Below are 26,411 nucleotides of genomic sequence, written 5' to 3'. Positions count from 1 at the left end.
TTTTACAACATTTTACCAACTTTTTCAAATTTTCACCAATCCCCGGAAACGACGCTAAAATTTGATTGGTTTCAAAACCACCAAATATAAATTCCTAGGACAAAATAACAATAATTAGCAATATAGAGCAATAGGGGACAAAATAACAATAATTAGCAATATAGAGCAATAGGGTCGAATCCATAGGGACTGTCTATCTAATTTTGCATTTTTTCGTGACCAAAATCGTTGTTGCGGTCACAGTCGTGCCCACGACCTGTGCGTAAAAATGCTGCAAAATAAAAATAAAAATGAAAGGGTTAAATTGATTAAGATAATAAAATAAGAAAATACGAAAAATAAAATAAAAGCAGATTTGAAAATGCAAAAATAATTTAAGAAAATAAAATAAATTGATAAATAAAATATTTTTAAGCTTAGCCTTAACCTCGATGTACTCCAATCTTGAATCAATCCTTGAAATAGATTTTCCCTTCCAAGCAATAAGCTGGTTATAGCGTCCAAGAACGTCCTGATCGCCAACTTTTCCTTATGTAGTTAATCCCGGTATGACCTGTAAACTGACTCTTGCTGAATTTCTAACTACGATACACATGTTCGCAATTTAAGATTTCGACAACCTTGTGATCTGAAAGCCTAACTCGAATCAATGGCCTCAACCGCATGGGTCGTTTAAATCCAATCTTTATCTTCCTTGACGAAATCGAACTGACTTTTCTCACCTAGACACACCAATTTGTTCACGGGAATTCGAACACAGCATGACCAATTTGTCTTCCCAACTATACGCCAAACAACTCTAACCCAATGTGCACTTTTTGAATCGAAGTTGAATCAACTTTAAGAGACAAATTTATATTATTCTATATATCGGAGAGATAGAAAATACCGCATTGAAAGGTTTTCTGAGCGGGTTTGGATCTCACAATTGTTTTGTTGGAGTAATTTCCGAGCTAAAGCTAAAAAGGGTTTAATTAATCATGAAAAGAATCATAATAAATGGTTTAAACAGAATTATGGAAAGTGGAAAGGGAAAGGGCCTTAAAAGGTATTTAAACCGAAAGGTTTGAAAGTAAAAAATATGAAACAAAAATAACAGTAGCAAGATGAAGATGGCACATGAAAGGGGAGGAAAAAAGACATAGAGAATTTATTAAATGTGAATGCAAAGTGTGTTTAACTAATTGTAGTCATTGGGTATTTATATACATTTTAGTGTTAAAATTTAGCTAGATTTTTTCTAAATATTGTAACTAAATAATCCTAAATATTATCATTAAATAATTCTAAATATTATCACTAAATAATTCAAAATTTTAAAATGAAATTTAAACTAGAGACTAAATTTAAACTAATTACAGAGTTGTAACAATATAAAAAATCCATTAATCTTTATCCAGCCAGCCACTTTTTAAAAGAAATCTTCAACCCTTCAATCTTTATCCAGTCATCCTTGAATCTTTAATCTTTCAATCAAGCCCTCCTCTTTGCTTTTTGTTCCAATTTAACCCTATTTTTTTAAGAGTTTGAATTCAGTATACCAATTTCATTCTTGATAAGAAAAATCTAAATTTAATAACATTTTATTTGATAATTAGTCAAAATAAATATATTAAAAATACGAATTTATCTTATTATCATCACAAGATAAAAATGATAAAATGTTTTATAGTGTTGATCAAAACTTACTTCTCTCTCAAAAAATTCAATGAATAAAAATTATTTCAAAATGAAAATTAATTATTTAATTGAATATCTGATAAACTTACTATTTTAACATGACCACCAAATTAAATATTTTAATTATTCATGAAAACATGCCCTGTTTTTGAAATATCTTTTATTTTAACAATTTTAGAAATAAATATTATCTTAAAATATGATTGTAATTTTTCACTGAATTTATTTATATTTCATTAATTATAAATAAGAAAATTTATGGTATCATGAAAAGACTATAAAAATATATATATTACAAATTAACTTATCAAAATTAAAATTTAAAGTAAAAATCTATCATTATCAATTATTTATTATTTTAACCAATTTCTAATTTTCTCATACAATATTGATTTCAATACAATTTTTACATGATTTAATTTATCAAAAAATAAAGTTTAATTTTATTAATTAGTTTCAAATGACCAAATCTTTATTTTATAAATAGAATTATCTATTTAAAATAATATTATATTTGAAAAATTAAAAAATTAAAAAAATCGTAATTTTAATTTTATCTAACAAATATTGTATTTAAAAAGATAAACTAAAATATTGATATATTGATAGAATTTGAAAAAAAAATAGATAAAACTATAAGATCACTGTTTTTTTTTAAATATTTTAAAGGCAATCATACCCAAACCCGGTTAATCAAAATTTTGTTGGATCGGGTAGTGAAATAGGGCTGGGATATCGGAGGGAGACACAGGGTACATGGTGACATCCTTTACCGTAAAATCGGTGGCAACTTTTATCGGCAAAGAGAAAAGGCTGGGGAGATTCAGAGACTTGGTATCACTGTCATCCATGGAAAACCAAACGAAAAACAAGATTTATTTTCACTATAACCATACGGATTCTTGCAATTCTGCGAGGTGGACTGCCAGGGAGAGCTATCAATTCATGTATGAGCGACCTTGGCAGGATGTTCTGCATTTCTTTTCCAATGTGGTCAACGCCCGCTTAACCTTATCCACCATGTTTGGCACTGACAATGGCCCTCAGGTATCCGTCTGTTTCTTTCCTATTGAATTAACTCATTATTCAATAAATTTGGGGCGTGTTACTTGTATTTATTCAACAAAGGTTTTTGATGCCAGACATGTATTGATGTTGTTGATGATGATTATAAAACATCAGAGGTTTGTGATGAGAAGGAAGAAAGGTGTGGTAGATGGGAAAGGGTAACATTCAAGATAATTCTTTCATACAGTGGATATGCCTTTGATGGATGGCAGAAGCAGCCTGGTTTGAACACTGTACAGGAGTAAGTTTATTTATTTAATTTTCCTGTGAACTGACTTGTATTCTAACCCTTGCTTGAATGCACTCTACAGAATAGTTGAAAAATCTCTTGGGAGATTCGTTGATGACAAGAAAGCACGACTTTTGAAAGAAAAATCTAAACCACTCGAAGGTTGTGCTGTGGTTGCTGGCCGAACTGACAAAGGAGTGTCTGCTATTCGGCAAGTTTGTTCTTTCTGTATGTTAGAACATTTTTCCGTCTCAGATTCTCGCTCTTTATACCCTCCTAGATGCATGTTATACATGACTTATCTTTCTGATATATATAAGCAAAGGATACTCACTTTAGCAAGATATGCTCTAGTGTCATACCTAACAAAATCATCTTTTAGAAGTTTTATGGTATCAACAGTGGGCCATTTAAGTTAGTAACCTCATCATCAACATTATGACTTGAAAAAGTTGGAAAATCTGCGCATGTATTTGCCTCTATATAAATACAATGTTAACAAGGCTAGTCACCATAGATTAGTTAGATTAGTTGATAAAGAGGATCATTGTTATGAAGTGGTTGTAAAATCTTTTGGAATGCCAATAATGAATTTGACTCAACAATCAATTGCCTGCAACCATGTACCAACGCTAAACTCAATCCTCTGTAAATAGCAAAGATTTCTACTTTCAGGACCTTTAACCAAGCTTGAGTTTTTTCCTCCCCTTGAATTTTTTTTCCTCTTCTCAGAGATAATCTCTTTTATGGACTTTGCATATTGAGGCATTGATGTGGTTTAGGCCTTAGGGGAGAAAACAGCAACAATTAAAGAATTAGGGCTCAACAAACGAATAGGAAAGATGGAATTCTAGAAAACTTAAGGATAACCTCTAGTTTTTCTATTAATTCAAGGAAAATAATAAGAAGAATAATAATGGCCGTAAAGATTACAACTTATTTATATAGGCTTTCTTTCTTTCAAGTAAAGTTACTGGGATTTCTTGCAAATAAAGTTTTATTACTAGCCTGAGCTTTAAATCCTAAATGTAACTAATAACACTAGTTGTCTATCATATATCTAGTACTTAAAATAAATATTATGAAATAAAACTGAAATAATAAAATATTATAAAAGCTCGTGTCAGGCATATTCTCCAAAGTCTTAAGAAAAGACAAGTTGATATGCAATTCTTGAATATCACTAAGAATTCTCTAAATTCCTATCTTGAAACTTCTTTTTCATATTTTGGGAAATGGCGGTGGAGAATACTGTATTAGCGTTGAAACTATGCGCCCCCCACATGATTCCTTTTTCATTTTGCTTCACTAAACCTTCTTGGTTTTCATTCTTTTTCTCATCTATAGTGGAACTGGGTGGTCTCTAATACACACACTCCTCTAGACATTATTCAACATTATCTTGCTTTTTTACCTCTTCCATTAAGGGGTTCTCTAAACTTCCTCAAGAACTACATCACATCTTAGAAATTCTTTGAGAGCTTCTAATCCTAATCCTAATTCTACTCCTAAATCTAAGCTAGTATTTACCTTACTAATTTCTCACCATTGATTACCATTGGCTTGCTATTAAACTCCCCTAGACTTGTCTCAGGCAGATCTCTCCTAAAATTGATGTGTATCTAGTTCTAGGAGAGTCTTTGATTGTTTCTAGAGTATCGACAACAACATCGAAAGGTATAGAGGAGGATTGGAGGCGACATAGCTTTTTTCAAACTAAAGTACATTATGGTGGAAAGGTTAGTGATTTGGTTATTGATGGAGGTAGCATGGAGAATGTCATTTTGAATGGTGCGATATATAAGTTGAAGTTGCCCTTAGAAAAACATATTTATCCCTACAAAATTTATTGCCAAAGGTCACGAAATATTTGTCACATCTAGATGTTTAGCTAAGTTTGTCGTGAGAAATAATATAGATAAAGAAGCTTTGTGATGTTCTTATGACTATGGTTCTCATTCTTGTGGAGAGGCCTTGGTTATATCATGCTAAGCCGAATACTTAGTCCTTTTATAGGGATGGTAAAAAGTGCACATTTCATCCTTTTAAAGATGCAAAATTAGCTACTAATGCTTCAAAAAGTAGTTAAATTAGTGGGTTTTTACTTGCTGTACAATTTGAGCTTGGATGATCAAATTTAGTGTGTGCCTTGGTGAGTAAAGTTGTGACTAGTTACCAAATTGAGGAAGCACCCAAACAAGCTTGAAAAATTCAACATTTTTTGAGTGAACTTGTCTTAGTGGTGATGTGCCCTAAGGCTTGCCACCCATGAGAAGCATTCAACATGCTATTGATTTGGTACTTGGTGCTTCTTGACAAATTTTGCTAGCTTAACAAATGCCGCCAACACGGTACTGAAATACAAAGTCAAGTAGAGTTATTGGTTAAGGGTTTTGGTTTGTGAAAGTTTGAGCCCATGTGCATGTCGAACTTTACTTGACCCAATAAAGGATGGTTATTGGAGGATGTTTCCGGATAACTATGCAGTTAACGAAATCACTCTAAAAAATAGATTTACCATTCCTTGGTTAAATGATATTTTTGGTCAATTGGCTGGTTCTATGGTGTTTGCAAAGATTAATTAGAAGAGCGAGTATTGCCAAATTAGGTAGAGATAAATGGAACAACATTCAAGCCTCCAGATGGTCTTTATGAGTGGTTGGTAATGTGTTTTAGCCTTTCTAATGCATCAAGCAGATTTAAGCCCTTTCTAAATTCTTCTCTTGCTTTTTACTTTGATGATGAATTGGTTTACAATAAAAGGAAGGAAGAAGACTTATCTCACTTGCGACAAGCTTAGGAGGTGTTGAAAAAGGAATAATGAATTTCAAGGAATGCAACTTGTGTGAAGAACTGTTTTGGAGGTTTGTTGTCTTTGCAAATGATATAAAACCATATTTGGATAGGGATCACGCCATTAGAGAATGGCCTAGGTTGCAAAATTTTAAATATGGTTTGGCTTCTTTTTATAGGAGGTGCATTGATAATTTCAATGTTGCTACAAGTCTTATTAATAGTATTTGAAGATGAATAACTTTGAATGGCCAAAATCAACCTAATAGGCATTTGAAATGGTTAAAATTTTGATGATGAAAGCACATGTTCTAGCACTTGTAGATTTTGACAAGTTATTTGTTATCAAATGTGATGTATCTTAAGTAGGAATTGAGGTTGTTCTCAGCCAAGAAGGAAAACATGTGGAATTCTTTGCTGAGAAGTTATTTGATGCTAAATGGAATTATTCCACTTACGATCTAGAGTTTTATGCTTTGGTAAGAGTTGTTTAGCATTGGGAGCATTATTGAGATTATTGAGAGTTTGTGGTTTTTCTAAATCATCAAGCATTGGAATATGAGTTTAGAAAGGAAAAAAAAAGGCTTAAGGCATGTCATGAGAAGTGGAGTTCCTACCTTCATGAGTTTAATTTCTCAATGAAACATAAGACACGTAAGTGTTATGGCAAATGCACTTAGTAGGTGATCATCATTTTTATTTAATAGCAATGAGAGTTGAAGTGATGGGCTTCGAAGAATTGAGGAATCAATACTAAATTGACCAAAACTAAACCATATTTCAGCCCTATTATTTTTTTAATTGGAAGGGTCAACTAGATAGGAACAATTGCATTAACTATTACATGATGGGTGTGTGTTTAAATGAAATTTTGTGCATTCTAGATGGTTCTTTGTGTGAATATTTTATGAGGGAGCTTTAGAAATTGCTTGTAAGGGAACTTTGGGAGAGGTAAGACCATGGAGCTAGTGGTTGATCGATATTTTTGGCCAATAATATGAATGTGTCATGGGCCACGGATCAAAGCCCGTAACCATCGCACACAAAACACCTCATAGAGGTCAACTTCTTAAATGAGGTTCGTTTGTTCTATTTGAACTGGCCCGATTTGTGAAACTAATGGAGAAGCCCATCTGCTTGAAGCCTTAGTGGCCTAGTGAAACACTTTAGTAAAACTAGAGTTACCAGGGTAAATAGTATAAATCCTAAAAGGATAAGATTGTAGAGTTTAAATATTTTAAGATTCTCAATTGTAGATAGACTCTAATCTTGACCGTCGATGTAACTAAATCTGTACCGTTGGTTTTGGGAGAGTTCGACCTTAAATAAAGACCTCCCTTTCATTTGTGATCATCCCATTGTACTTCATTCTTTCTAAATTAAAGAAATTAAAGAATATATTGAGAACATTTACTCAAACATCTTGTGTGCATCATTTTCCTATGGCTTTTCAGTTCTCTCATTGCCCCTTTGTTTGAAGTTGTTTCCGCTATACTTTTCGGTGCCTTAGAGAATTTTCGGGAGAATTCTCACTTTTCAAGTTTTAGTTTGACTTTAGATAGATTTGAAGTAAAGAAATCGCCTAAAGCCGCGCGGTTTGCTAGACTTAAGTTCTAGCCCCATGGCATAAAGATGTAGACATTTTTGTGATGAAGTGTCTTTGTTAATTTGACAAGGGCAATTCACAAAATTCAAGGCTCTACATTCTGCTGCTACCTATGCCAGATGCGCCTTGGAATAATTTGAGTATGGATTTTGTGGACGAAAATTGGGACCAATTTATATTTTCCAGCATTTTTCATCTACAAACAGATAGTAAAACAGAAGTTGTTAATCAGAGTTTAGCATATATGGCTAGATTTATTGTTGAGAATCATGTGAAGCATTAGTATTTGGTCTTCAAGCTACAATTTCATACAAGAACTCGACAAACAAAACAATTATAGAGACACCTTTTGTTGCTGCCTATGGACTCTAACCTCAACATGTGCTTGATTTAGTTCCTTTGCCACTTGGAACTAGGATGAGTTATGATGGAGAAGCTTTTGCTAATTATGACAAATTCTTCAAGAGGTGATAGTGATAGTGCCTTGAAAGCAAGTAATGAGAGTTTTGCTAATACAACATATCTACCTTGTCATATTAAGGAGTTTGAAGAGGGAGGGAGACTTAGTTCACGTACATTTGAGGCGAGAAAGGATTCCTTAAGGTACTTATCACAAGTTGAAGTCAAAGAAATTTGATCCCTAAGGTTTTAAAGAACATAAGCTCTAATGCTTATGATCTAGTTGCCTTCAGATTTGTATACTAGCCCAGTTTTCAATATTTGTATCTTGTATTCTTTAAGGGTTCTGATGGGTAATTTGAAAATTTGATCAAGTGCAGCAACTTATGTGAAGGTCCTGACTAATGAATCTTGTAACTGAACGATTCACAGGCAATCCGTTTGTCTTGCCAGGACTCTTTCCGTAATTTTTACCCTTTCCTTGCGAATGACCTATGTTGAACAAGTGAAACATGTCGAAGGGAATTCTAGACCTAAAGACTCGTTAGAGAGAATCGTAAATCTCGTAAAAAATTGGTTTAATCTGACTTCATTTTGTTGCTATCAATTGGCCTCTTAAATAGAGGTGACATAGATTTACTTATTTGAATAAAAGACTTATAAGCTAATGAAACGAAAATAAAGACTCCTAATATCTCTCTAAAAAACTTTTAATTGGAAGAAAGTCTCTTAAAAATATAAAATACTCATAAATTAAATATCCTAATAAAATAATTATAAACTAATCTAATAATAATTAATCAACATGTAACATTACTCCCCTCTTGGAAACAGAGCTTGTCCGTAAGCTCGAGATTGAAACTCCTCTTGATTTTGCGCATGATCCTCAAGATCTTTTATCTCCAACCAAAATAATTTTTTACATTTTTGTTTGAACGAGTATGGTTCATCACAATTGTAACAAAGACCTTTGTCTCGTTGTTTTGCCATCTCTACATGAGTCGATTTTTTAATAAAAGGATGATCTTTCTTCCTAGTACTAGAGTCTTTTGTCAATTCCCAACTATGCAGGTTAGCAGCTTGAGTTAGTTGATATTTTGTCTCAAAAGTTTGCACCAAATTCATAGCATGATCCAAGTTTTTAGGTTTCAGCATCTCCACATTTATTTGGATTGAATCTGTTAGCCCTGCAACAAATAAATTAATTTGTTGATCCAGTCTCATGGAATCTACACAGGCTAACAGTTCTTGAAATTGGCAAAGATAGTCTTCCACCGATCCTGTTTGAATCAACTTTGCTAATTCCCCCAAAGGATTCTTGTGCAGCAGTGGTCCAAATCGTAGAGTACAGTATTCTTCGAATGCCTTCCACGAAAAATTAAGCTCTTCTTGCTCCATTTGATAATACCACAATTGTGCCTTTCCTGTCAAGTGAAAATCAGTTAGACTTCACTTTGTCTAATTTTGTTGTCCTCTGATTCGCAAAAAACTTCTCACATCGGTGCAACGAAATTAGAGGGTCTTCTGTCCCATCGAAAGTCAGAAAATCCAACTGTGTATAATGGAACTACACCAAATCCTGTCTCTTATCTGTAATCGGTTTTCCTATTTCTCTAATCAACTCATTTTTGTCAACATTGTTGTTACTGCTGTCAATCCTTTTTCGCTTATCAAAGCTTTGATTGGAAATCATCAATTCTCTCATCTGCAGCATGAACTAATCAATCTTCGACTCTATTTCTGTTTTAAACGACTCCAAATCCTTTCTCATAACGAAATCGCCCATTGTTTCTGTTTCTGATACCAAATTGTTACGATCTTAATTGATGGATCTTGTAACCGGATGATTCACGGGCAATCCGTTTGTCTTGTTAGGGCTCTTTCCCTAATTTTTACCTCTTCCTCGCAAATGACCTATGTTGACCAAGTGGAACTCGTCAAAGGGAATTCCAAACCTTAGGACTCATTAGAGAGAACAATTGAGGCATTCGTAAAAAATTGGTTTAGTCTGACTTCATTTTTTTTGCTATCAATTGGCCTCTTAAATAGAAGTTACACAGATTTACTTATTTGAATAAAAGACTTATAAGCTAAGAAAACCAATAAAATAATAATAAAGACTCTAAATAAAGAAAGATCTTCTAAAGAAATAAAATACTCATAAATAAATCTCCTAATAAAATAATAATAAACTAATCTAATAATAATTAATTGACATGTAACAACTTACTAAGGTTAAAACAGAGGTTATTGAAGATGTGTTAGATTTTAAAGAAGCTATGTCTAGAAGGGGTGATCAGTATAGGAGATTTTTGGTGAAATGATTGGGAAAGCCAGCTAGTGAAAATACTGGGATAGCGGAAGAAAAGCTACAGAGAGCTAAAGTGGTGAAAGTTTTCCTTTCGATGTTGAGTTTTCCAAGCCAGAATGATACAGGAGCTTTTAATTATTTTGTTAATTATCGAACATAAGGATTGATGGCTAGGATTATAAGTTATCTTTAAGGCTGTAAAGTAGATTTCCAGCCACATTATTATTTTCTTTGAATTAATAAGCTTCATAAACTTGAGGTTTCTATAACCCTATGTTTTGTTAGAATACCAACTTCTACCTTACTCATTTCTCACCTTTAATTTTATTGATTTGCTGTTGTTCTCTCCCTAAACTGCATCATTTTCTTTCCTATCAATTGAATATTTTGATTTATTATGGAAATTTCCTTATCTTATTTGGTCAAGGCTCAGTTATCATAGCGAATGATGAAGCAACTATTTTGTAAGATATCTTATGATAGAAATAGAAGATGTTCTGGTTAAGCTTATTGGGGGTTGTATGCATTGTTTTCCCACATTTTATTTTTACAGTTGTATCTTATTTTTCTCGACTTTGTGTTTTTATGTTTAGATACTTGGAGAAAGGATGTAAAACCTTGTGATATTGAGGGGGAAATCAACAGTGCAGCACCTGGGAAACTCAGAGTTGTGTCAGTTTCTGAGGTAGTAGTTGTTTTAATGAATGGTGATTACCCAAGGGGAAAAACACTCCTTGATAACAGCCAACTGCAAAGCTTATCTGTAGTAATTACTCCTACATGCTTATAACTATTGTTGAATTATTGTAGGTTTCGCGTGTATTCCATCCCAACTTTTCTGCAAAATGGAGGCGCTATTTGTATATATTTCCTTTGAATGATCAAGAAAATGAGAAGCAATGCTGTGAGAATGAGAAGGAAGTTGAGAGTTTTAGTTTTGCTAGAAACTGTAATGAGCCAAGTAACAAGTGTGTTGAAAGCAGTAGTTCGGAAAATGTTGAGAATTTAATTTTCGGCAATAATAAAGAGTTTGAAGCACCAAACAAGCCAACTTGTTTCAGTGTATGCCGGGTTAATCAATTACTACGGCATCTAGAAGGAAAATTATTATCATACAAAATGTTTGCACGTGATACCAAAGCCTCTAGAAACATGTAAGAGTCGAACAAAGTTGACATCATTGAGAAACTCATAGTTGAGATGATGTGCATATTGTCATACTCTTGTTCTTTTGGATTTATTAAATATATCTGAATCTTGCAAGACTTTTGCAAGAACTGAAAACTGAAAATTTGGAGGACAAGAGGCTTGAAAGCTTGGGTTTAAACCCTAGCAACCCAAACCGACTTCATAAGAATTCTGTTGGTAGATTTATTGCGTTTCATATACATCATGTATTTTGTGTTATACAGGGTACTTTTTTTTTTCTATTTTACCCCGTAAGGTATCTGAGCCAGTTGTTTATTATCATTGCATTTTCCGTATAACCGTTTAATGACATTATTATTATTATTAATTTCAGAGGGCCACCAACGGAGTGCTTCATGTACCATGCTCGAGCTGCAGAAGCAAGAATACCCTGTTTGGTAATTATCTCTCGACTGTTATCAATGTTGCAAACTTATTTTCATTCCTCACTATTCACCCGAGAATGAACACGTCTGTAATTTTGCTTTCATGAGATTTCTAAAAGATTTTGCGTATAGGCTGCACGTGCAATTAGATATATAAGCTTTTCTCCAGTTTTGTGTTGCTACAACTTCATCTCATGTAGAAGCGTACCTTCTCCTAGGTATTATCATACGAATTAAAGTGTAACTTTTGAATACTTAATTCCAACTTTTCCTTAATTTGCTAGATTGATAAATAATCATTTCATTACAACTTTATAAATAGAAGGGATTGAATGAAGCTGATAAAATATTTAATTCCAACTAATCCCTATTTTTGCTAGCTTGATAAATAATTATTCCAGAAACAACTTTGCATGTAGAGAAGGGATTGAGTTTAGGTTAACCATTTACTAATAAAGTTAAACTTTTTGTAGGTTCATGAGGAAGGAAGGAAGGTTATGTGTGTTGAGTTGGTTGCAAATCGATTCCTACGCAAGGTATACACTGGTGTGCTTGTTTGCATGCATGCATGCTTGTGATTTCTTTTTATAATACTAGATCACATTGTTTGTGTTTCTAAGTTTATAATGGCATTACATCATGTGGTTACCGTTTCTCCAACTTGCTTTCTGATGGTATGTAACCAAATATGACAGATGGTCCGTGTGCTTGTGGCGACCTCTATAAGGGAAGCAGCTGCAGGAGCAGAAGAAGATGCATTGCTAAAACTGATGGAGGCTACCTGTAGACGTGCCACGGCACCCCCCGCCCCCCCTGATGGGCTATGTCTTGTTGATGTTGGCTATACTGATTTCAACCCAAAAAATTGTCTCATCCCATGAGGTGTGTTGTAAGTTCAGATGTTTACATACGTTAGTTTTGAACTTAGAACTTAAAATTTGGGATTCTTTAGGATTGTCAGGCAGATGAAAAGCCTAGCATGTACGGAAAATGTGGTCTTAAGCCCAACCATAGATGTATAACTCAATTCTTTAAGATACACTAGGATTACTTCAAGTGTTCTTAAAGTCAATTTAATTATTCACATCGGATTGGATGTTCAAGAATGATTACTTTTTTTCACATTAACTATTTACAGAACAATTAAGTAATATATATACAATAGAAAAAGAATAGATTAGCTGAATATAATGATACAAACAAATCGATCGGATTCTTATAATCATCTAATTGATTAGCAATAATATTTTAAAATTTTGAATATTATAGCTAGGACTTTTGAAAATCATAAAATCATTTGTTTTTCGATACGTAAAATCTTAATATTTATACAAAGGAGGAATTCAATAATGGAGTTGCCTTGCCTTAATAGGATAGATATGCTACATGTCAAAAAATTAGGCTGTTTTGTCAGCTAGAAACCTAATATCTTGAAATATATAAAACTAGTTTTTTAACTGTATCGCATAGGTTTATCGTATATATTAATTTACATTTGATTATTTCTTATTCTTTAAAATTTTGTAATGTTTCACTAATAATGTGATTATGAAATTAAAATATAATAATATATAAATTTAGTTTTAATATATATAATTGAATGTAATTTATTCAATTAAGTAATATATTAAATTTCCTAAATTATATAAATTCATTTTAAATATTCACTATATATATATATATTGTATTTGTAAAAGTGATAAATTTACTAAAAATTTTATACGATACTTGAATATAGTCTAAAAATTTTGAAGTCAAATTCAACTCAAAATCAACGATTCATAAAAACTTGAAACTTTTGGTCTTTGTACCATGGGAAGCTAATACGGTAGATCAAGCAACAGTTTTCTTTGCCTTTCATATTGGACATTGTTGATGCAAAGTTTGGTTGGCGGTGGAGTCAATCGATTTATCTCGTTTAGAACAAGACGGAGAGTTGATAGTGATGGTCGGAATATGATGAAAAGTGAATTCCCTCATAAAAAGTTTGAGAGAGAAATGAAGAAGACTAAGAAAAACAAAAGACAAATAAGGAGGAGCCCACCTCATTTGTCTCATTTTTTTTATATAGGTCTTTGGTAAATGATAGCCTAATATATTTAGGTTGTCATATGGTACAAGAATATGATCAATAGAACTTTTAATAAGATTGATTCATAAATATAATAAATTTTTGACAAAAATTTAACTAATATCGATTATCTTATCGTAGTCTAAATATCTCTCAAGGGTATTACTTTAAAATTTTAAACTAATATCGTGTTTTACAATGTCATCATTAATTAAATACATCCAAAAATTTAATTATTCTAAAATATAATTAATACAACGCTTAGGAGTTGTATACATTTTACCCATTTAGTTGTGTAAGAATATTCACAATATAATAGTTTTATTTAATTTTCATCTTTAATTGTTTAATCTCATTTGAAAAAAGTAAACCCTAATCTGCTAGCCCAAAAAACACAAAGGGTATAGCAGAAACCCTAGTAGCCGCCGCAGCAATCTCACCCTCGCACGCCGCCGCAAATGGCGCGCATGTGCTCCTCCAAGCATGTACCTGCAAAAGGCAACAAGCAGTATAGGCAAGAAAATCAGAAAATTGCAAATCAAGCAGATAATAGAATGGTTTTTTTTCCTTTATTTCCTTGTTTCATTATGGCTATAAAAAGCCAATTAAAATCTGTAAAATGGGGGATTCAGTGTAAAGAAATACGAAAATAGAGAGAAAAATACTGAGAATACAAAAGAAATTTTTCGAAGGTGAATCGAGTCTTTTTTTATTTTTTATTCATTTTTTATTATTTTATTTTGTAACAAGAATAAAAGGGGAGAAGGGAGACTTACTCGGTCTTATCGCGTTCTGCTCCATTTTCCGTCACGATCGGAGGCTAGGACGGCGATTAAAGCCATGGGGAGTTCTTGAAAACGGCGGCGCGGAAGGGTTAATAAAACCCTAAGGAAGCAGTTTCTGCTTCAGGGAAAGGGAAACAAAATATTTTCCCTAAATTTTTCTTTTTTTAAAAAAACTTAAAACAGAAGCAAAACGGCACCGTTTGAAGGGCGAGATCCGCCACCGACCGACCATAAGCAAGGTCCGCGTTTTGGCCCTAAATGGGAATTTGCGTTTGGTCCCCGTTTTCTATTTGATTTTAATGCGTTATTTCATGTACTTTCAAATTTAGCCATTTTTTTTGTTTTAATTTGGTCCATAGACCATGTGCATGCGCCCACTGGAACGGTGCCGTTTGACTAGCGTGGGAATATTTCCCTTTTGGTCCTCATCCTTTCTAACTCATTGTGATTTAGTTTTTTTTATTTTTAATTTTGGCCCTAAAATTTTGTTTAGTTTCGATTTAGTCCCCATTTGTTGTTAAGTTATTATTATTATTATTATTATTATTATTATTATTACTATATATACATACGCATATTTTTTACAATAATATATATACATACATTTGTTTAAAAAACTTTTATAAACACATGCACATATTATATATATATATATATATTATTCTATTTGCATAACTTTTATATACCTATATATACATTTACGTTTTATATACATATACATATACATATTTTTATTTTATTTTATTTCCTAACTTTTATATACATATATATACACTTTTATATTCAGGTTTCAATTTTTTTACTTTGATAAATATGTATATACGTATGTTTTCTTATATTATTCTTCATAAATTTTTATATATATTTTTAAATTAATTAATTTCAATATATGTAATTATATATATGTAATCATCTTTTATAATCTATATATATGTGTATAATTATTATTTTTTATATATGTACATGTATATATTTATATTTTTTTCTAATGAATATTTTTTATATTTATATATATACATATATATCTATGTTTTTATTTATTTTCAAAATGCTTAAATACATACTTATATTTTTAACGCATATTTTATAATTTATATATATTTTATATATTTTCTTTATTGTATTATGTATTTTGTTTGTATAAATTTTATAATCCAAAATTTTATATGTAAATCATATGTATGTCTTTTATTCTTCATAATTTCAATGTACATTATATACATTCTTTTCTTTATTTATCTTGCTTGCTTTCTTCATTCGCTATTTAATTGTGCTTACATTTATATTTTTATTCATTGGATATTTTGCATGTCATAGATTATTATTTTTATATATGTTCATTTCGTTTATTTATTTGTTTATATTATTTCTATGCCATTGTCGTATTTGTCATTGTGACATTTATACATACAATATAACATTACATCATCTTTTACTCGGGTTTAAAAATAGAATTTTTCAAAATAGAGATAATACTCGTATTTAGGATTTTCAAGAAAATTGAGCCCTAACGTATTGGGTTCTGATTTTCTTCGTTAAATCTAACAATCGAGAATTGCTCTTTGATTAAAAATAAAATGAAAAAGCTTGTTGGGAATTTAATATGTTGTGTCCTAACGCATTGGACGTGACATATTGATTTCTCGAGACAAAGATTTTTTAAAGATATATATATTAATAAAGGAAATATTCAATGTTTGGGATGTTAAGAAATTGTGCCCTAACGTATTGGGCTGCGGTTTCGTCATAAATCTTAAACAATTGAATATTCTTTTAAATTTTATCACACAAATCTTTTGGACAAACTCATCTTAAAGAAATAAAATATCGTGCCCTAACGTATTAGGTGTGATGTTTTCTGTTTCAAAATGAGGGAGTCCTAATAAATAATTTAATTTAATTAAGGATCATATTTTTAACTCTCAACGTTAAGACATTAATTCATCAATTTGGTACAAATTTTTGGGCGTTACGAGGGTGCTAATCCTTCCTCGAACGTAACTGACTCCCGAACCCGTTTTTCTAAAAACTCGTAGAGCAAAGTCGTTTTAGGTGATCCAATCATACCTTAATAAAAAATTGGTGGCGACTCCAAGTTTTCACCGACAACTATTTTTTATTTTAAAAAAAAATAAAGATGGTTTCGACATGTCAAATTTGTTAAGTATAAACGAATAAGTTAAAAAAATTGAAGTGTTTAACTTTAGTTTTTTTGTATGAAAATAAGATTTAAATGTTGAAGAAAGCATAGTTAATTATAGTTGTGCTTTATAGACCTAATGCCATTTTTAACATAAACAGCAGTATAACAAGAGCCAAAACAGTTTTTCTCGGATGATGCAGCCCCTTGGCCGCCGTATTGATCCTCGTCCTGGGTGGAGCTTGTTGCTCAACGGTACCGTTTTGTTTCATTGCGGTATCATCATCACCTGTAGGTTGTTCCATTTCCATTGGGATTTGGACATGTTTTTGCGATGATTTAAAATATTAAATATTCATCACGTTTTGTTTCATATGAATTAGAATTTATTAAATTTGTTGATATATTTTAAAAATAATAAAATTAGTTTATCAAATTTTTTAATAAAAAAACATATTGTAATTATAAGAATATCCATTATGTTTTGTTAAATATTTTATTAACTATTAATTCTATCTGCTTAAAAACATATATAGTTTTGAATATTATAATAATTTTATATTTATGTATTACGTTTTAACTTACTTATAATTATATTATAAATAGTATTTAATTAAGGTAAAAGTTATAGTTTGTTTATAATAAATTTAAATTAATAAAACATATTTAATTAAGTAGTATTTTGTATTAAATTGTATGCTTTCACATTCCTAATAAGTAATATTTTACTTACAATAACTTTAATTTATTGAAATTAAAATTAAAATATTTATTATAGTAGTTCTATTTTTTTTCAACGGTGGTTTTATTGTTATTTATTTAAAATGGTTAAAAAGTTATAATTCTATGAGATAAATTATATCATTCACATCCTACATATATTTTTTAAAATTTATATATTTCTAACTTTATATTCTGTATTTTAAATATATATATTTGAAGCTTATCTTGTGTATTATATTTAATTTTGAAATAAAACAAAAAAATGTTATATTTAATTTATTTGTGTGATATTCTCAACCTCCTAATTTTAAATTTGAATATTTTAAATCTACAATGATAGTATAATGATAAAATGGTGATATAAAATATAATTAAAAATAATGTATTATAAAGTTAGTATATAAAGAATTGATAAATCCTAAATTCTCTTTCTAATTTCAATGAAATGAAAACAGAATGTAACAACCCAATTTTAATCGGTGTTGAAAAATGCAGTTTAAAATTTTATTTTTGTAAATTGAGTCCGTAAAATTGAAATAGGAGGAATTTAAGGAGTTGGTATAAAATATATTAAAGATCGGTTAAGTAATTTAACCGAGAAAATCATTAATTAAGTACAAGAACTAAATTGTAAAAGTCCAATCACTATTAAATTTTAATTTAAAATGTTTGATGACCCAAAGGACCTAAATGGTTATTAAACCATTGTTTTCACATGTTAGTGGATGATTATGATAATCTGCACTTAGCTTACATGTTATAATTATAATTTAAATTAAAGTTTTAAATTAGTAAAATTAAGTGGGGTTAATTAAGTTAATTAGGATGTTAATCAAGTATACATAATATAAGTTAGTGGAGAGTTAAAATACATCATCTTATTCTCTCATTTGTGCCGTCCAACTAAGTGGAAGAAGAAGAAGGATTCAAGCTTCTAGTTTCATCCGTCCATTGAATTTCTTAAGGTAATCAAGCTATTTTCTTAAAAATTTTATAGATTTTTAATTATGAGAGTTTGATTTAACTAACTCATGTGTTAACTTGTTCAATTATTCGATGTTAAGCAAGTTACCATTAAAGTGTAACGGATGAATTTAAGCTTGGATTTGAAGAGATTGCTAGTTAGTAAGCTTGGATTATGCCAAGGATTAAGTTAGAAACTAAGCTAAGATTTATAGATAATTTTGTGACATTAGGGGTCAAATTGAATAAATTAAAAATTGTTAAGAAATTAGGCTATAGATTAAAGGTACAAGGTTTCTAATGAAAGGATATAAAATCAGATTTTGATTCGATGTTAAATATTGAAAAATATTGGTATTTCTGATATAAAGACTAAAATGAATAAAATGCAAAATATGTTTGATTTTATGTTTTCATGTGAATGAGTAAAAACTAATGTTATTTTTATAATTAAATTATCGAACGTAGCTAAAGACGATGTTGGGTCATCCCGAGTGGATGAAAAAACAAGTCATAGACAAGTAACAAATACGGTTTGTACTTTCATGGGTTGAATTCAATATATATACACATAAATGACTTGTTACAAACTAGTTTATGTGAGGTAAGCATCCTATTTGTCTCATGATTCGATTTGTATGTGATGATTTAAAATATTGTGAACTGAATTAAGATGAGCATGGTACAAATGAGTATTATGCGAAATTGTGATATGTGATCATGAGTATACATATGTTTGGAACATTGTTTACCCTATTAACTGTTTTGAGCAGAGTCAGGTATAGTTGACATGCCATAAGATTAATGTACGAGATTTGCTTCAGTTTATATTGATGAGGCATAGAGCGCATATTATACTTTGGACGTTCCAATGAGGTTTATACCGTTGAGGCGCGGAGCCCAAATTATATTCAAGACGTTTCGTTGAGGCACTAAGTACCAGATATATCGGTGTGATGGTTGGATGATCTGTGTATTTGTCTTGAGTTCGTGTCCAATTAATAGGAATTATGAAACATATACCATGCTATGTGACATGTGAAATGAGATGTTGATATTGTATAAGGTATCATGTATGTTAATGTTAAAGTAACAAAATATGGCATGTGAAATATCATGCGAATCGGTTAAATGAGCACTGATGGCTGATATGGATATGAAATGTACCAATAGATTGGAGAAAGAAATGAGAAAAATGAAATGAATTAGTGATATGCTATGAAAAATAAGTGTATGTGACATGATGATAGAAAATATAATATGATGTGTATATGTGATATAGTAAATGAAATAAGGTATGAGTTGTGTTGGTAATGAAAAAGAAAAGGGCAATCCCATGTTGGTTAGGAAAAGACTTCTAAGAGGTTTTAAATATAGTCTTGCTTCCTATCTTCATTGAGTAACTGAGGCTAAGGCCCAACACACGTGCGTCGTTGCCACTTGCTCGGTCCGTGTCCATTTCCTTTTGGACAATTTTTTTGTTATTTTTTTTACAAAAATTATTTCATTTCAATTTCTAAACTGCTATAAGTTTGACTTGATCTGCCAGACTGTTGCTTTTTCTTAGGAAACTAGCTTCTGGCCATTGTGTTTTTTAGGAAACTGACTCTTCAAATTTACCATTATACCCCTTTAGATTTATCGTTTTGCCCTTAAAAAATTATTATAAATAACTAGGTCATTCTCCTCATTAAAAACACAACAATACAAAATTCACTTCTTTCTTAAAGCTTCTCTGTTCTCGTTTCTAAAAACTTTTTCTGGTCAATTTTTTCGATCAAGTTTTCAGCCTTGCTTTCCGGACGTATTTTTCCAGATCTTTTTTCGAGAAGAGCAATACCAATTGTGTTCCACCTTCTTTATTTGGGTGTATGAATATTGAAGTTCTGTGTTAACCTTGGGGCGACGTCCACTACACGATAACACCGGCCAGGGAAAATTTGCTTCTAAATTGTTGGATTTATATTATTGCAAAACAAACCATTAGCACTGATAAGAAAGAATAAATTGTGCATAAATAAATGAAATAATTACTATGACATGGAAGACATGATAAGTGATTCTATGACTCGTGCATTTTAATAGATGAGGACCCAACAACCTATGATGAAGCTATAAAATCAATATATGCTAGTTTTCAGATAGATGTCATTAATGAGGAGCTAGAGTCTATTATATCCAATCACACTTGGGAACTAGTAGACTTGCCTAGAGGTTCTAGACCTATTAGAAACAAATGGGTTTTTAGAAAGAAACTTAGACCAGATGGGTCAATAAATATAGAGGTATAAGGCAAGACTAGTTGTAAAATGGTTCACTTAGAAATTTGGAGTAGATTAATTTGATACTTACTCTCCTATGACTAAGATCTCTACCATTCGTGTTTTGTTTTCTTTAACTTCCTGTAACACCCCCTAACTTGTATCTATCGCTAGAATGGGGTTACAGAGTATTACCGTAATAACGTAACATAAAACATACATTTCACACATTAATAAAATCATGAATTTAAATCATTTATTCACATGTTTATCGTCTCTTAATCGAGCCCTTGAGGCCCTAAAAACACTTTAGAAACAAATCGGGACTAAATTGGAAACATTTGGAAAGTTTATGAAAAATTTAGAAATTTTGGACTGTAGGTGCCACACGGCTGAGACACACGCCCGTGTCTCAGGCAGTGTAACAATCGAAATAAGGACACACAGTCGTGTCCTAGCTTGTGTTCGTGTAACTTTCGAAGTTGGGTCACACGGCCAAGCGACATGCCCGTGTCCTAGGCCGTGTAATAGCTAGACTTGCAAACCTTGAAACCTACAAGAGACACATGGCTGTGTTGCGTGGCCATGTGTCACACAAGGCTGAGTCACATGCCCATGTCTCAGGTCGTGTGGACATGAAATTTCCCAAAAACAAGCCAATTCCTTCATCAAATCATGCACTCACTTAATGACCTTTTGTGCATATAACTAAGGTATCAAAACATGATCAAAACCAACATAAATTGACCAATTCAATAGTTCATAACCATTCAACCAATATGCCATACAAGGCACCTCAATTGCAACGTTCAAACTTACCTAAACATATGTATATACTTGACCACAACTCATTCATAAACATCTAGTTCAATACCATTTTCAAAACATACCATAGCTTGACCATATTGAGGTCAATTCATCATATACCACTTTGGCCATTCAAACATGCATTAACACATTGCCAAAATAACACATACTAGAATGGCATCTATAAGTACCAAAATGACACTAACCAACCAACCAACCAACATCAAATGGTACCAAAACAAGTTATACATGCCAATATCATCAACTAGATTTCAATTAGATACCAACCCAAGTCCACCTATACATGCCATTATAACCTTGACCAACACATCAAAACTACTGATATAATTGTTGGATAGTGTGATAGATCTTCGAAGAGCTTCCGATAATCTGTAAAGTAAAGGAAAGTAATTACGTAAGCAATGAATGCTTAGTAGGCTCATATAAACTTTAATCATACATTCCATTTTAATAATAAACTTTATAGGGTAAATATAAACCTATACCAATTGCCAAAAGATTTATCGACTATATAACCATCAACTCACAAATGAGTAATTCCATCAACATCACATATATTTTCATTCCTAACATAATAGGATTTTATAAGACATATTACACAATCATTAACCTTTTCATAAGACTATAAACCACTCCATTTACTTACTTGCTATTCTATTTACTTGCTTGCATTTCATTTACTTGGCATAAGCTTCAATAACATTATCAATTCATGAATTTGTGTATTTATCCATGTCATAGGTAAATTCATCCATAGCATAAGTAAATTTCTCACATATTAGTACGTCATTTAACTCATCAATCCTTTTATATCATCATATTACATTTCAATTATGAACTTACTGTTTCATTACCTTTTCTTACCCGTTTCATTTGCATAATATAAGACATAAGCATACACATCAACCATAAGCTTGGCACAAGCCTAAGCACCATCAACAACACATATTAGTGCATCAACTCATAATTCACTTGAATTAACATAAAGTAAGTCATTATACATGAACAACTTCATTTGAAATCATCATTTACATGAACATAGCTATACTTTCATTGAACATTTCCTTTTCAATCCTTTTCATAGATTCATGACATAAGTCATTTAGACACTTATCATTTATTTCCTTTTCATGCTCGTTGAACCATTTAGAATAACATCAGATACGCGAGATCACACAAAGTGTGCTAAACATATGGTTGTAACCTTTCCTTTTCCTTTACATCATTGCTCACTCGAGCTGTGAAATGGGTCTGCTCACACAACTGACGGCCAGAATGTAAGCTACGCGATGCTGCTCACACAAGCTGTTGAGTATCCACAATAAATGCAGGACCTTAGCCATCGGTAGGACATTCAAGACCAACACCCGAAACATGGTAACCCTAATGACATGTCATTTGTATCCTACGTATTCCTAAGGTTCAAACGGGGCTCGATAATCATCGAACATCGTTGGACTTCCATCATTTAATTACATGAAAAATATCACATAAATATATAGATCAATATAACATTAAAACATCATTTAAGCATACGAACTTACCTGGCTAAATTGCAGCAATGACTAAGTACAAAGGCTATTTGGTAACTTTCTCTTCTCCTCAATTTTCCACTTGTTCTTGATCTAAATTAAAATTTTCATTCAATTCATTAATTTAGACAGAAAAACCAATTCATTTTATGCAATTTATTCGTTTTTGAAATTTTTACAAAAATTTCCCCGAACATTTTACTTTTATTCAATTTAGTCATTGAGCCTAAAAATGCAAATTAACCATTTTTACTCAAATTTAAGCTTAATCAATTTATTGGGACCTTAATACAACTCATATTTGTTGTTATTACACATTAAATCCTTGTACTTTTACTATTTCAATAATTTAATCCCTAATCATTAAATTCATCAAAATCACTTAACAAAATACTTCAAATTCATCATTTAACATCTAAAATCACAAAGATTTATCAATGAAAACATTCAAAATCTTTAAGAGTCTCAAAAATGAAGGTACGGGCTAGCTAGACCTAGTTGCAACGATTTAACAAACATAAAATTATTAGAAACAGGGAAAAAAGACCATACTATGCATGAAATTTCACCAAGGCTGAAAGCTTCCTTCCCAAATCCATGGTGTTTTCGGTTGTGTTTGAGAAAACTAAAAAGATGATAGCATTTAGGCCATTTTGTTTCTTTTAATTACTTTAATTATGAAATTACAATTTTGTCCATTTAATAATCAACCAAATTTCAAGCTTTTAATTACCCAAAACCGTCCACCAACAATTCAATTGGTATAATTACAAACTAAGTCCAACAATTCACCTTTTCATAGCTACTAGACACCTTTAATTAATAGAACTCAACTTTTGCACATTTTTCAATTTAGTCATTTTCACCTAATTAACCCTTTAAACATCAAATTTTTTTAACGAAACTTTAATACAGCCTTAATAACACTCCATAAATATTTATAAAAATATTTACAGCTCGATTTATAGAAATACGGTCCTGATACCTCATTTTCTAAAACCACTAGACTGTAGAGTCATACCACTTGAACCTAATTATTCTTCCATTTAACACAAATCATTAAATCAAAATTTATCATTATACTATATCTTATTTGTAAATATTAAATAATAATATTTTTAGACTCACACATCAGATTTGTGACCCCGAAACCAGTGTTCTGACACTTTAGAGAAATGAGCTGTTACACTTTCATTCACAATTTACTAGTATACCAGATGGATGTGAAGATAACTTTCTCAAATGGTGATTTAGGCGAGGAGATCTACATGGAGCAACATCTAGGATTCGGGCACCTAGTATGGAAGGTAAAGTTTGTAGACTCAAAAAATCTTTATATGGTCTTAAACAAGCTCGAAAAAAATGGTATGAACAATTTCGTAAAACTATTCTGAGTTTTGGTTTTATTGTCAATGGTGTAGATTGATCGGCTAATAACGTCACAGTAATAATGTGCAAGTGTACACTATCGATGCAAGTATAGTAGACAGATGTGAGTCTATCGGATATCGATCCTACAGGGATGGTTGTCTTTTGTCTATTAATGTTGGTGCAATAGCTAGCTAGAAACGAGTTGTCGGAGCAATATCTTGAAAACAATCAAATAAAATATGATGATGATAAATTGGGATCCCTAACATGAATCTTCAGCAGAATACTAAATGTTCACAAGGTATAAAAGGATAGGTGATTATCGATGCAATAAATTTCAATGTATATCTTACCAAGTGTCACTCCTCTAATTAGTCTGAGACTTAAAAATGCACACTAACCCCACCTTCCGATGGTGGCAATATGACACTATTAAGAACAAGTAGACTAAATTCCTCTAATCCTCACTCAACTTCTGTTGTAATGCTTGTTAGCTCGAACTGTCACTGCACCTTCTGGTGTCAATGAATGCAATAACACTTTCGTGCTAAAAACATTCAAACCCACAGATTAAATAGTTGAAACAAAATTGTATAAAATAACATTTAACCCAGAAATCATGTGTACTTCCATACAAACATGAAATAAAGAGTACTCACCAGTGTTTAGAAAGAAATGTAGAAGAAACAAGTGGAGAATACTATTCTTAGAAGAACTCGACTTAAATCTTTCTATTCCCTCTTGTGTCACACTTAGGACTCCTCGCCAGGAGTTGGTCTGCATCATTTTCACGTTGCTCACCTAGGGGAGACTTAAGCCGCCATGGCCGCAAGCTTCCCCCCAAGATAGGTTAAGGAAGATGATGGTCAAGAAAAAACTCTCATCTTTTTTTCTTTTCACGTCAATATTTATACCCTTCCAAATAGCACAAGTGTCCTTTCCTCAAAATCATGTTGTCCTTGTACGCACAGGTTGGTTATACCAAACTTGACAGCTCACGCATTTTTGTTCTTATCCGGACAGCTGTCAAATGAGGCGACAACTCTGGACGCAATCTGGAATTACTAATGCAGCGACATTAGTACCAAAATATGACAAAATTAAGGATAAAATAGGCTAAGATCCATTGAGTTATAAAATGCAATTTACTAAACTGAATGCTAAAATATGTGCTAAGGATAACTAAATGGGAACAAATTAACCAATAAGTAGGGAGAAAACATATGTTCTTTCTCGTACTATTACACCCTCAAACTTGAGTTTTTACTTGTCTTCAAGTAAATCAGAAACTAGCAAGGCTACAAAAATTCACTAAGGCAAATGAGCATTCTAGCAACTTGAATCACCTAAAATCCCAATGAATGAATAACATTTAGATGAAATAATATTTTTCCTCGAAAATACATAAGCATGAATGAATAAGTTTGCAACTTCGTCAAAGCCAACATCATGCTTCAAATCCTTAATTTTATCTACCAATACAACATTTATTGTACAATACTAAGTATTTTTATCTCTTTTTTTTGGAATAAGGGATACCGTTGCATTACTGTACCCTTGTTCCTGATAAGTAATGATGGAGTGCAACAAAACCCTAGGGAGGATGTAATTGCACCGACACACACTCATGCAGCGGCAGCCTTTGGCCAGATTCATTTTTCTAACACTTGTATAGGAGTGTTCCCTCTTTAACATTCCACAATGCACCCACTTTGGAGTGTCTCTTATTTATAACTATATATATATGTAAACAGCTGTAAAAGGCAAATTCATTCAAGATTCAATGAATGCTACTAGTCATTCATTACTAATGCAACCTAATTCATTCATCAAAGAATTGAAGCTACAGCATTCAGTCAAATTTATCCAACTCATTCTCTAATAATTCACATGATTCAAGAATTAATCATCTAATGTAACAAAAATTTTCAAACACATTTGCATTAACCATAATTAAACCTTGCATGATTCATTACCGAAAAAAATATTTTGAAATATGGGTGCATTTCCAAACCCCAGTGGATTCCCCCAAACTTAAAGTGTGCATTATTCCCAATGCACTAACATGAAAATGCAA

General features: G+C 31.6%; 1 protein-coding gene and 1 long non-coding RNA gene across 2 annotated transcripts; one reads left to right on the top strand and one right to left on the bottom strand.

Annotated features, from left to right (window-relative positions):
- Positions 1 to 2,355: 2,355 nt before the first annotated feature.
- LOC105780451 (uncharacterized) lies at positions 2,356 to 12,766 on the top strand. The gene is made up of 8 exons (XM_012604798.2): positions 2,356 to 2,727; positions 2,823 to 2,989; positions 3,060 to 3,205; positions 10,680 to 10,771; positions 10,897 to 11,240; positions 11,609 to 11,672; positions 12,134 to 12,196; positions 12,356 to 12,766. Exons 1-8 carry the CDS (start codon positions 2,437 to 2,439, stop codon positions 12,539 to 12,541), a joined length of 1,353 nt encoding a protein of 450 aa, XP_012460252.1. The 5' UTR covers positions 2,356 to 2,436; the 3' UTR covers positions 12,542 to 12,766.
- A 1,193-nt stretch (positions 12,767 to 13,959) lies between these two features.
- LOC105779306 (uncharacterized) lies at positions 13,960 to 14,629 on the bottom strand. Its single transcript, XR_001128950.2, has 2 exons — positions 14,508 to 14,629; positions 13,960 to 14,220 (listed from the first exon to the last, which is right to left on the bottom strand). It is a non-coding gene; the product is annotated as an uncharacterized LOC105779306 (long non-coding RNA).
- Positions 14,630 to 26,411: the final 11,782 nt, after the last annotated feature.

Source organism: Gossypium raimondii, chromosome 4 (genome assembly GCF_025698545.1).
Source record: "Gossypium raimondii isolate GPD5lz chromosome 4, ASM2569854v1, whole genome shotgun sequence".
In the NCBI taxonomy this organism is placed as follows: Eukaryota; Viridiplantae; Streptophyta; class Magnoliopsida; order Malvales; family Malvaceae; genus Gossypium; species Gossypium raimondii.
The sequence above is the reverse complement of the archived record's forward strand: the minus strand, read 5'-3'. Positions and strand labels throughout refer to the sequence as shown.